The 12,148-nt window shown below is 42.9% G+C and overlaps 1 protein-coding gene across 1 annotated transcript in view; it reads right to left on the bottom strand.

Annotated features, from left to right (window-relative positions):
• Nucleotides 1-2,841: 2,841 nt before the first annotated feature.
• Nucleotides 2,842-12,148, bottom strand: part of LOC124545853 (odorant receptor Or2-like) — a 167,025-nt gene continuing 157,718 nt past the window's right edge. Inside the window, exon 8 of the mRNA XM_047124811.1 lies at nt 2,842-3,018. Coding sequence (XP_046980767.1) covers nt 2,956-3,018 — 63 coding nt within the window. The 3' untranslated portion in view covers nt 2,842-2,955. The remainder of the gene's footprint in view (nt 3,019-12,148) is intronic.

The raw sequence follows: 12,148 nt of genomic DNA on the forward strand, positions 1-12,148 counted from the left end.
CACAATCATACTATCTCTCTACCATTCCACTCCCGAACAGCGTGCGGGAAAAGCGAACACCTAAAACTTTCTGTTCGAGCTCTGATTTCTCTTATTTTATTTTGATGATCATTCCTACCTATGTAGGTTGGGCTCAACAAAATATTTTCGCATTCGGAAGAGAAAGTTGGTGACTGAAATTTCGTAAATAGATCTCGCCGCGACGAAAACCGTCTTTGCTCTAATGACTTCCATCCCAACTCGCGTATCATATCTGCCACACTCTCTCCCCTATTACGTGATAATACAAAACGAGCTGCCCATTTTTGCACCCTTTCGATGTCTTCCGTCAATCCCACCTGATAAGGATCCCACAACGCGCAGCAGTATTCTAACAGAGGACGAACGAGTGTAGTGTAAGCTGTCTCTTTAGTGGCCAATGAAACGCAACATTTGGCTCGCCTTCCCCACAATATTAACTATGTGGTCTTTCCAACTGAAGTTGTTTGTAATTTTAACACCCAGATACTTAGTTGAATTGATAGCCTTCAGAATTGTACTATTTATCAAGTAATCGAATTCCAACGGATTTCTTTTGGAACTCATGTGGATCACCTCACACTTTTTCGTTATTTAGCGTCAACTGCCACCTGCCACACCATACAGCAATATTTTCTAAATCGCTTTGCAACTGATACTGGTCTTCGGATGACCTTACTAGACGGTAAATTACAGCATCATCTGCGAACAACCTAAGAGAACTGCTCAGATTGTCACCCAGGTAATTTATATAGATCAGGAACAGCAGATGTCCCAGGACGCTTCCCTGGGGAACACCTGATATCACTTCAGTTTTACTCGATGATTTGCCGTCTATTACTACGAACTGCGACCTTCCTGACAGGAAATCACGAATCCAGTCGCACAACTGAGACGATACCCCATAGGCCCGCAGCTTGATTAGAAGTCGCTTGTGAGGAACGGTGTCAAAAGCTTTCCGGAAATCTAGAAATACGGAATCAACTTGAGATCCCCCGTCGATAGCGGCCACTACTACGTGCGAATAAAGAGCTAGCTGCGTTGTACAAGAACGACGTTTTCTGAAGCCATGCTGATTACGTATCAATAGATCGTTCCCTTCAAGGTGATTCATAATGTTTGAATACAGTATATGCTCCAAAACCCTACTGCAAACCGACGTCAATGATATCGGTCTGTAGTTCGATGGATTACTCCTACTACCCTTCTTAACCACTGGTGCGACCTGCGCAATTTTCCAATCTGTAGGTACATCTATCGGTGAGCGAGCGGTTGTATATGATTGCTAAGTAGGGAGCTATTGTATCAGCGTAATCTGAAAGGAACCTAATCGGTATACAATCGGGACCAGAAGACTTGCCCGTATAAAGCGATTTAAGTTGCTTCGCAACCCCTACTGTATGTACTTCTAAGAAACTCATGCTAGCAGCTACTGTCCAATATCATTAACATCCATTCTTTATAGAGTCTTAAACTATATTCTGATCTCAAACGTAACGAGAATTGTCCAGCACATTATCTCCGATGAAGAGTCATAGACAGAAGTAAAAGCAACTGTGGCCCAGGGAAGTGTGTTGGGACCCTTCATGTTCATATTGTGTATCAATGGCCTGGATGTCAATGTTAATAGTAACATCAGGCGTTTTGGTACGGTTTCAAAGTGCTGCAAAGACTGTCAACTTGTTTTAAACGGTCGGGAATGTAAGACTGTGCATTTCACAAAAAGCAAAAATGTTGTATCGTATAATAACAATATCAGTGAGTCACTGGGATCAGTCAACTCATACAAGCACCGCACCTGAATGTAACACTTTGTGAGGATATGAAATAGAATGATGAATTAGGCTCGGTTGTAGGTAATGTAACTGGAAGGCTTTAGTTAGTTTGTAAGATTCTGCAGAAACGCTGTCTACAAAGGAGACTGCTTACAAATCGCCTGTGTGTCCCGTCTTAGAATATTGCTCAAATGTGTGGGACATGCCAAATGGGACAAACAGGAGATATTAAATATCTGGAATCTGCAGTAGACAGTTTTCATCCCTCACGTGGTTCTTATACATTTCTAAAGGTGATTTCCCGCGATTCTGCTAAACCTCTCGTTTAGCCAATGGTTCTTGTGGCAGGACACGTCTCGAAACTGCTCCATACTGTCAGCTACGCAGTCCAAGTAAACCCAGGATTCTCTCGCCTCTCACGTTTTGGCGGCCTACAGGCCAGTAGGTGACTTTGATATGCATCCACGTATTTAACATATAGAGTAACTGTATCAGCATTACGGTAAGTTTGTTGTTACTTAACATTAGATTGCAACAACACCACAATCGAAACCCATTTAGCATACCTTCAGTGCATGTTAAACTGCGCATGTAAATATAACACTGCGAATTATGGTATGGTTTTATTTGTGAGCAAAAATTGCTTTAAGGGACGTTTGAAGACTTTCGCGGGCCTCACGAGGGCTGCAATTACTTCCTCCTTGTAGTTCAAGGTTCCACACAGAGCTAAAATCTAAATATAGTAGTTTTTCACTCATACTAGGTTTTTTGTCCTACTGTAAAACCTGGCTGAGCAACTTAAAGTATGGTTCCCTGTAAATAGACTCATTTCAAGATTTTTTTAAACAGGGCACAAAATATCTCATTCAGGGGGATCACTTTTGCTGCAGACCATTTATTATAACATTTTATTGTAAGTAATTTTTAATTATACAAAGTTTAATTTACAAAGTGCATAAAATAACATACTTCTTTGTAAGTTACGGTATTTAAAGTAAATTCTTAATGTTCAAAACCATTTGTACATTGATTCTTAGAGGCTGATAATGAAGAAGGTGTAATAAATTAACCTTGGTAAATAATGTAAGAGAGTGTGGGCTACATCATGGTGATCTACAATCCAAAACATTTTAGCATTGCCCTGCTATTTCATTTTTACCTGCTAGTCATTTTTCTGGTTCATCTGAAGTAGTAATGTGAAGTAGGAGTAGGAGCCGTTCAACAACTGGAAAGCAGAGAGAAGTATCAACATGTGTACAGAAAGCTGTCACAGAAAATGTGTGTGAATGAGTTATAGAGATAGGATTATTATGAACTAAATCATGTTTTTCTATACTGTAATTCTGTCCTGAACTTAACGATCAACGCTATCGTAGTTGTGTAACTGATGAATATAGAAGTTATTTACAGGGTCTTGGAAAGGGCATTGAACATAATCAACAGAATAAAACGCACAAATGTTTAATATAGTGCAGACAGTTTTCTCGTGCACTAGAGTGTAATGACACGAAGGCAAAATATCACAGCTTGTGTCTATAGTAAAGCATTACACTCGACTTTTGATTCTCTTGACCAAGGTGCAATATTGTACACAGCATTTTGCTTTTGACACTTTGGAACTAAGAAGTTCGTATAAAGAAATATCCAGTTTTATTGACTGCAGAATTACAATATTTGGATCTTATTCAAAAATGAATCCACATAATGAGAATTAAAGGTACAAAACAAACTTATGTCTGCAGAGGAATAAACACACAGAAATAGTACAACAGCATAAATTATATTTTCAAAGATTCCACACGTGGTTCTTATGCAGAAGTGTTTCTACACCTAAAATTTAATTTAAAGTTTGTTTTCTACTGTGACAATGAAAATAAGTAGCAAGGAATATTCATCGGTCCGGAGATGTTAAAATTAGTAATCTTACCTGAAAAGTAGAACGTGCAAAGACTCATTCACGCAAACAGATCATACCCATTTTCACTGCTAAAGGAACGTATACGTTAAGGGAAAAAAGATTGCAACACCAAAAATTAATTATTGTAGAGTAATGAAATTTCAGGAATACATTAGTCTGTGTAAAAATATGTAAGCATGAGATGAACCACTGAAAATGTGAAATACTGAATGAAAGCATGCAAATGTGCATGCATTGTGTTGAACAGGTACTGAGTGTCAGTTTGTTGGATCGAGTTCCATGTCTGTTGCACTTGGTCGGTCATTACAAGGACGATTAATTCTGGTTGTGTATGACATTGGAGTTGTGGTCCCATGATGTCCCATACGTGTTCGATTGGAGACGGATGTGGTGATCGAACAGGCCAAGGCAACAAGTCGACACTCTATAGAGCATGTTGGGTTACAACAGCGGTATGTAGGTCAGTGTTATTCAGTTCGAAAACACCCCCTCAAATGGTGTTCATGAATGGCAGCACAACAAGTCGAATCACCAGACCCAAACTGACGCACAGATTTTCAATCAGGGTGCGTGGGATAACCACGAAGATGCTATTGCTGTCGTATGAAATCGCATTCCATAGCATAACTCCAGGTGCAGCTCAAGTGTGTCTATCACGCAGACAAGTTGGTTGCAAGCCCTCAACTGGCCTCCGTTAACCAACAAACGGCTATCGCTGGTAGTTAGGTAGAACCAACTTTCATCAGAAAACCCAATAGACCTCCACCCAACCCTCCAATGAGCTTTCTCTTGTCACCACTGAAGTCGCAAATTGAGGTGATTTGGGATCAGTGGAATACACGCTACAAGGCGTCTGACTCGGAGCTATTCTTCAAGTAACCGATTTGTAACAGTTTGTTGTGTCAGTGTCATGCCAACAGCTGCTTAAAATGATGTTGTAGATGCAGCATGATGCGCCAGACCCATAAACCGAACATGATGGTTTCCCTCTCGGTAGTGCCATGTGGCCATCGGGAGCCCGGTCTTCTTGTGACCGTACATGCTCGTGATCACCGCCGCCAGAGACCATGTACAGTGGCTACATCCCTGCCAAGTCATTCTGCAATATCGCATAAGCAACATTCAGTTTCTCATAGACCTATTACACAAACTCATTCAAACTCAGTGAGGAGTTGATAACGGCGTCTTTGTCTCCTTAAAGACATTCTTGAATAACGTAAACTCACTATGTCCAATCTCAAAGGTAACGAACGCTCCCAACCATTGCAGCGCGTATTAGTTAACCTGATTTTCACGCTTGTAGTGGCTCTACTAGCGCTGCTCTTATACGACTGGCGCGAAATTTTAGTAGACAACATCTTTCATATAAAGAAACACACCTTCCAATTTTCGTTTATTTCGCACATCTCTTTCTTGGTGTTACGATTTTTCTCTGTCAGTGTGTAAAAAGCAGCAGCTACGAGGTGCATTCAAGTTCTAAGGCCTCCGATATTTTTTTCTCCGGACTGGAAAGAGATAGAAACATGCACATTGTTTTAAAATGAGGCCGCGTTCATTGTCAATACGTCCCAGAGAAGGCAGCACCGTATGGCAGATGGAATTTTACCGCCAGCGGCGAGAACGAGAACTGTTTTAAATACTTAAAATGGCGACGTTTTCCTTACTTGAACAGCGTGCAATCATTCGTTTTCTGAATTTGCGTGGTGTGAAACCAATTGAAATTCATCGACAGTTGAAGGAGACATGGGGTGATGGAGTTATGGATGTGTCGAAAGTGCGTTCGTAGGTGCGACAGTTTAATGAAGGCAGAACATCGTGTGACAACAAACCGAAACAACCTCGGGCTCGCACAAGCCGGTCTGACGACATGATCGAGAAAGTGGAGAGAATTGCTTTGGGGGATCGCCGAGTGACTGTTGAACAGATCGCCTCCAGAGTTGGCATTTCTGTGGGTTCTGTGCACACAATCCTGCATGACGACCTGAAAATGCAAAAAGTGTCATCCAGGTGGGTGCCACGAATGCTGACAGACGACCACATGGCTGCCCGTGTGGCATGTTGCCAAGCAATGTTGACGCGCAACGACAGCATGAATGGGACTTTCTTTTCGTCGGTTGTGACAATGGATGAGACGTGGATGCCATTTTTCAATCCAGAAACAAAGCGCCAGTCAGCTCAATGGAAGCACACAGATTCACCGCCACCAAAAAAATTTCGGGTAACCGCCAGTGCTGAAAAAATGATGGTGTCCATGTTCTGGGACAGCGAGGGCGTAATCCTTACCCATTGCGTTCCAAAGGGCACTACGGTAACAGGTGCGCCCTACGAAAATGTTTTGAAGAACAAATTCCTTCCTGCACTGCAACAAAAACGTCCTGGAAGGGCTGTGCGAGTGCTGTTTCACCAAGACAACGCACCCGCACATCGAGCTAATGTTACGCAACAGTTTCTTCGTGATAACAACTTTGAAGTGATTCCTCATGCTCCCTACTCACCTGACCTGGCTCCTAGTGACTTTTGGCTTTTTCCAACTATGAAATACACTCTCCGTGGCCGCACATTCACCAGTCGTGCTGCTATTGTCTCAGGGATTTTCCAGTGGTCAAAACAGACTCCTAAAGAAGCCTTCGCCGCTGCCATGGAATCATGGCGTCAGCGTTGTGAAAAATGTGTATGTCTGCAGGGCGATTACGTCGAGAAGTAACGCCAGTTTCATCGATTTCGGGTGAGTAGTTAATTAGAAAAAAAATCGGAGGCCTTAGAACTTCAATGCACCTCGTAGTTTGTGTCCTTATATATCAGCACTGTAATATGACAGGAGGAACAACGCTTTCAGATAATACGTAGCTGAGTACATTAATTCACACATTTATGGAGAAGTGATCTTAGAAATGTTTCTACAGTGTCCCACGACCAATTACCGTTGTGGGAGCTGTTGATACTACCAGATATAACATAAGCAAGTCTTCTGGTTCAGACTGTATACCAATTAGGTTCCTTTCGGAGTATGCTGATGCATTAGCTCCATACTTAACAATCATATACAACCGTTCGCTCGACGAAAGATCAGTACCGAAAGACTGGAAAGTTGCACAGGTCACACCAATATACAAGAAAGGTAGTAGGAGTAATCCATTAAATTACAGGCCCATATCGTTAACGTCGATATGCAGCAGGATTTGAGAACATACATTGTATTCGAGCATTATGAATTACCTCAGAGGAAACGGACTATCGACACACACTCAACATGGCTTTAGAAAACATCGTTCCTGTGTAACAGAATTAGCTCTTTATTCACATGAAGTGTTGAGTTCTATTGACAAGGGATTTCAGATCGATTCCGTATTTATGGATTTCCAGAAGGCTTTTGACACTGTACCGCACAAGCGACTCGTAGTGAAACAGCGTGCTTATGGAATATAGTCTCAGTTATGTGACTGGATTTGTGATTTCCTGTCAGAGAGGTCACAGTTCATAGTAACTGACAGAAAGTCATCGAGGACAACAGAAGTGATTTCTGGCGTACCCCAAGGTAGTGTTATAGGCCCTTTGCTGTTCCTTATCTATATAAACGATTTGGGAGACAATCTGAGCTGTTGTTTGCAGATGACGCTGTCGTTTATGGGGTAATAACGTCATCAGAAGATCATAACAACTGCAAAATGATTTAGAAAAAATATCTGAATGGTGCGAAAAGTGGCAGTTGACCCTAAATAACGAAAAGTGTGAGGTCATCCACATGAATTGCTAAAAGGAACTCGTTAAACTTCGGTTACACGATAAATCAGTCTAATCTAAAAGCCGGAAATTCAACTAAATACCTAGGTATTACAATTACGAACAACTTAAATTAAAAGAAACACATAGAAAATGTTGTGGGGAAGGCTAACCATAGACTGCGTTTTATTGGCAGGACACTTAGAAAATGTAACAGACCTGCTAAAGAGACTGCCTACACTACGCTTGTCCGTCTTCTTTTAGAATACTGCTGCGCGGTGTGGGATCCTTACCAGATAGCACTGAGGGAGTAAATCGAAAAAGTTCAAAGAAAGGCAGCACGTTTTTTATTATGGCGAAATTGGGAGAGAGTTTCACAGAAATGATACGTGATTTGGGCTGGAAATCATTAAAAGAAAGGCGCTTTTCGTTGCGGCGGAATCTTCTCACGAAATTCCAGTCGCCAACTTTCTCCTCCGAATGCGACACTGACCTACGTAGGGAGGAACGATCACCACGATAAAATAGGGGAAATCAGAGCTCGTACGGAAAAATATAGGTGTTCATTCTTTCCGCGCGCTATACGAGATTGGGATAATAGAGGATTGTGAAGGTGGTTCGATGAACCCTCTGCCAGGCACTTGAATGTGATTTGCAGAGCATCCATGTAGATGTAGATGTAGACGCTTCATTGATAAATAGTATGAGTATAATCAGTAATAAGTAATTATTCACTGATAATTTTGTAGCATCATAAAATTTGTGACGGTAGTGTACCTACTGACAGCTAGAAATGTACAAGCTGTAATAAGATAATATGGTCTATGCCTTAGCATTTTTTTATGGAGGGGGAATGATGTCTGAAAAATTTCCTTGAGTCCTTTGCAGCAAAAACTATCTGTTCTTTATTACGTTCATTGTACTTATAATTAAGTACGTTGGTAAGTGTTCGGTGTTACTATTTTTGACGTCAGTCTAATTGAACTAACAAATAATGTGTACGGCAGCATGGGGCTAGGAGCAAGCAGCTCGTATACATACGAAGTGTAGAGACAAACAAGGAGAAACTATTGTATACACACTGAGGTGACAAAAGTCACGGGAGACCTCCAAATATCGAGTAGGACTTCCCATTTCCCAGCGTAGTGCGACAGCTCAATGTGGCGTGGATTCAACTTATTGGAAGTCCTCTGTAGAAATATTGAGCCATGCTGCCTTTATAGCCGCCCATAATTGCGGAAGTGTTGCCGGTGAAGGATTTTGTGCGGGAACTGACATCTCGACTACGTCCCATAAGTTTTCCAATATTGGATTCACGTCCAGCGATCTGGATGGCCAAATCGTTCGCTCGAATTGTCCATAAAGTTCTTCAAACCAACCGCGAACATGACATCGTTGTTTGGGAACATGAAGTCTATGAATGCAAATGCTTCCCAAGTAGCGAAACATAACCATTTAGTCAATGATCGGTTCAGCTGGACCAGAGGGCCCAGTCCATTGCATATAAACACAACCACATCAATACGGAGCCACCACCAGGTTGCACAGCGCCTTGCTGACAACTTGAGTCCAGGGATTCGTGGGGTCTGTGACACACTCTAACTCTACCATCACCTCGAGTCTCATCTGATCAGGTCACGGTTTTCCAGTCGCCTAGGGTGCAACCGATATGGTCACGTGCCCAGGAGAGGCGCTACAGGCGATGTCGTGATGCTATCAAAAGCACTCGCATCGGTCGACTGCTATTATAGCCCACTAACGCCAAATATCCGCCGCACTGTCCTACATTGATTTCTGCGGTTGTTTCATATGGATTTGCTTGTCTGTTAGCACTGACAACTGTATGCAAACGCCGCTCCCGGTCGTTAAGCGAAGGCCATCGGCCACTGCGTTGACCGTGATGAGAAGTAATGCTTGGAAGCTGGTATTCTCGGCACACTCTTGGCATTATGGATCTCCGAATACAGAATTCCCCAACGATTTCCGAAATGGAATGTCCTATGCGTCTAACTCCAACTACCATTCCGCGTTCAAAATCTGTTAATTGCCGTCTTGCGGCCGTAATTCATTCGGAAGGCTTTCCACATGAATCACCTGAGTACAAATGACAGCTCCGTCAATGCACTTTCATAACCTGTGTACGCGATGCTATCGCCATCTGTATATGTGCATATCTCTATCCCACGACTTTTGCCACCTCAGTCTACAGTCATACTCAAAAGTATCCGAACGACCTGAATTGCATTTCGCCTGATTCGCATGCAACCGGCATAACGCAGCTGTCTAGCAGGTCCTCTAATCGCTCCTTGGTACAGTCGTTTGACTATTGAAAATGGTTCCAACAAGTCACCACTAGAAAACACTGCTCTTTATCGCACTAACTCAAGATACCACGATGCTACTAATATCAGGGAACACCTTATCACAGATAAGACTGTCCTTAAGGCTTGTAAGCTCACATTTATTACAATACATGACATACCTGAAATGTTACCACTCTCATTATTACGCCAGATAGGTAATGCACGTAATAAGTTCGTCGTATTCATGATTTCCTCTTCAAAGTAACACACACTACTTATTATTTAACACAAAATGACATTAAAAATTTACATTATCACGAGCAGCTAGTTGAGAATATGTATGAACTTCAAATGACACGACGAACCGTCTCGTTCTGCATATGGATTCAAACCCAGTTCAGGCAGACTAAGCAAAGATTTCGTGACTGACGCAAACTAACAGTCATTCCTTATTAGGCATACAGAGAGTGATATACCTCGATTTTAGACAGTATCAGTTAGCAAATATCAACTTTAAATTACATAACGCAAATATATTTAACGGACACGAATTCCTCCCCAGCATCTCTTGTCCCTGTTAACGAACTACGAGAGATGTTAAATATTGCTTCTTCACAAGTAACTTACTTGAAATGCAGTGAGGTAAAGCTTTATGTTGGACAGGGATTCGAACCCAGAACATAATCGGATTGATATCGAAGCGTAACCAACTGTGACATATCGGATATTCTCGGCACTAGCTAGATATTTTAACTGAAGTGACGAGACCAAACATTAATTTTTTCCTACCCAGGACTCCACCCCGGCACCTATCGCTGTTATATTCTAGAGAAAACGAACGTTAAATATGGGTTTGTTGCACCAGCAGCGACATGTTAGCATGTTTGAACTAGAAATAACATGACGAAGAGTTCACTGCTCACTGGGAATAGAGCCCCACACATATCGTTGTTGACTACACACGAAGAGACGTCAGCTACCGAATTTTTCTCCACCAGCAGCTCGGAATAACATCTTCAACTTACAGTGTTCTCGCAAATAGTTCTGTGTCCCACTGGGAGTCACAAACGTCAGATACCGTTAGTGTTGACAACGGTCCACAGCTCGTGGTCGTGCGGGAGTGTTCTCGCTTCTCGCTCCCGTGTTCCCGCGTTCGATTCCCGGTGGGGTCAGGGATTTTCTCTGCCTCGTGATGACTGGGTGTTGTGTGATGTCCTTAGGTTATTTAGGTTTAAGTTGTTCTGAGTTCTAGAGGACTCATGACCATAGATGTTGAGTCCCATAGTGCTCAGAGCCATATGAACCATTTTTTTGTTGTTGACAACGAATGAAAAAAAAAACATTAAAAATCAAAATTATTATCCACCAGCAGAAAGGTGTTCTCATGCTAGAGCTTGATAATACATAATGAAATCTTTAGTGCCAGGCCAGGATTCGATCCCATTCACGCGCAGCATGTGGAGATGTTGAGGAATCTGCAGTTTTGAACAAACAACAAATTGTAGTCGAGCTGTATTGTCACGAAGGGCTGTCTGAGTTGCATTCCCAGTTCAGAACCAATTTTATCGACATGCAGAAGCTCAGATAAAAGATGGAATAAGTGTCCAGTGACCCTACATAGCGTTTGTTTCGCCACTAGAAATAAATAACTAGTATAAGAATGGTTACTGGTGATAGTTTCTACATGTCGCCACTCCAGACTTTATTGTGGTTCAACCTAACGTCTACTTGGCAGAGAACGAATATCATCTTTAATGTGAATTTCAGACCACACTGCCATTATATCTTCTTCACTTGGTGTAGTCAGAAGAGAATGGAATCTTTCTCTCCCTATCTAAAATTACACTCCTGGAAATGGAAAAAAGAACACATTGACACCGGTGTGTCAGACCCACCATACTTGCTCCGGACACTGCGAGAGGGCTGTACAAGCAATGATCACACGCACGGCACAGCGGACACACCAGGAACCGCGGTGTTGGCCGTCGAATGGCGCTAGCTGCGCAGCATTTGTGCACCGCCGCCGTCAGTGTCAGCCAATTTGCCGTGGCATACGGAGCTCCATAGCAGTCTTTAACACTGGTAGCATGCCGCGACAGCGTGGACGTGAACCGTATGTGCAGTTGACGGACTTTGAGCGAGGGCGTATAGTGGGCATGCGGGAGGCCGGGTGGACGTACCGCCGAATTGCTCAACACGTGGGGCATGAGGTCTCCACAGTACATCGATGTTGTCGCCAGTGGTCGGCGGAAGGTGCACGTGCCCGTCGACCTGGGACCGGACCGCAGCGACACACGGATGCACGCCAAGACCGTAGGATCCTACGCAGTGCCGTAGGGGACCGCACCGCCACTTCCCAGCAAATTAGGGACACTGTTGCTCCTGGGGTATCGGCGAGGACCATTCGCAACCGT

The sequence above is a fragment of the Schistocerca americana genome, chromosome 8 (assembly GCF_021461395.2).
Source record: "Schistocerca americana isolate TAMUIC-IGC-003095 chromosome 8, iqSchAmer2.1, whole genome shotgun sequence".
Classification (NCBI taxonomy): domain Eukaryota; kingdom Metazoa; phylum Arthropoda; class Insecta; order Orthoptera; family Acrididae; genus Schistocerca; species Schistocerca americana.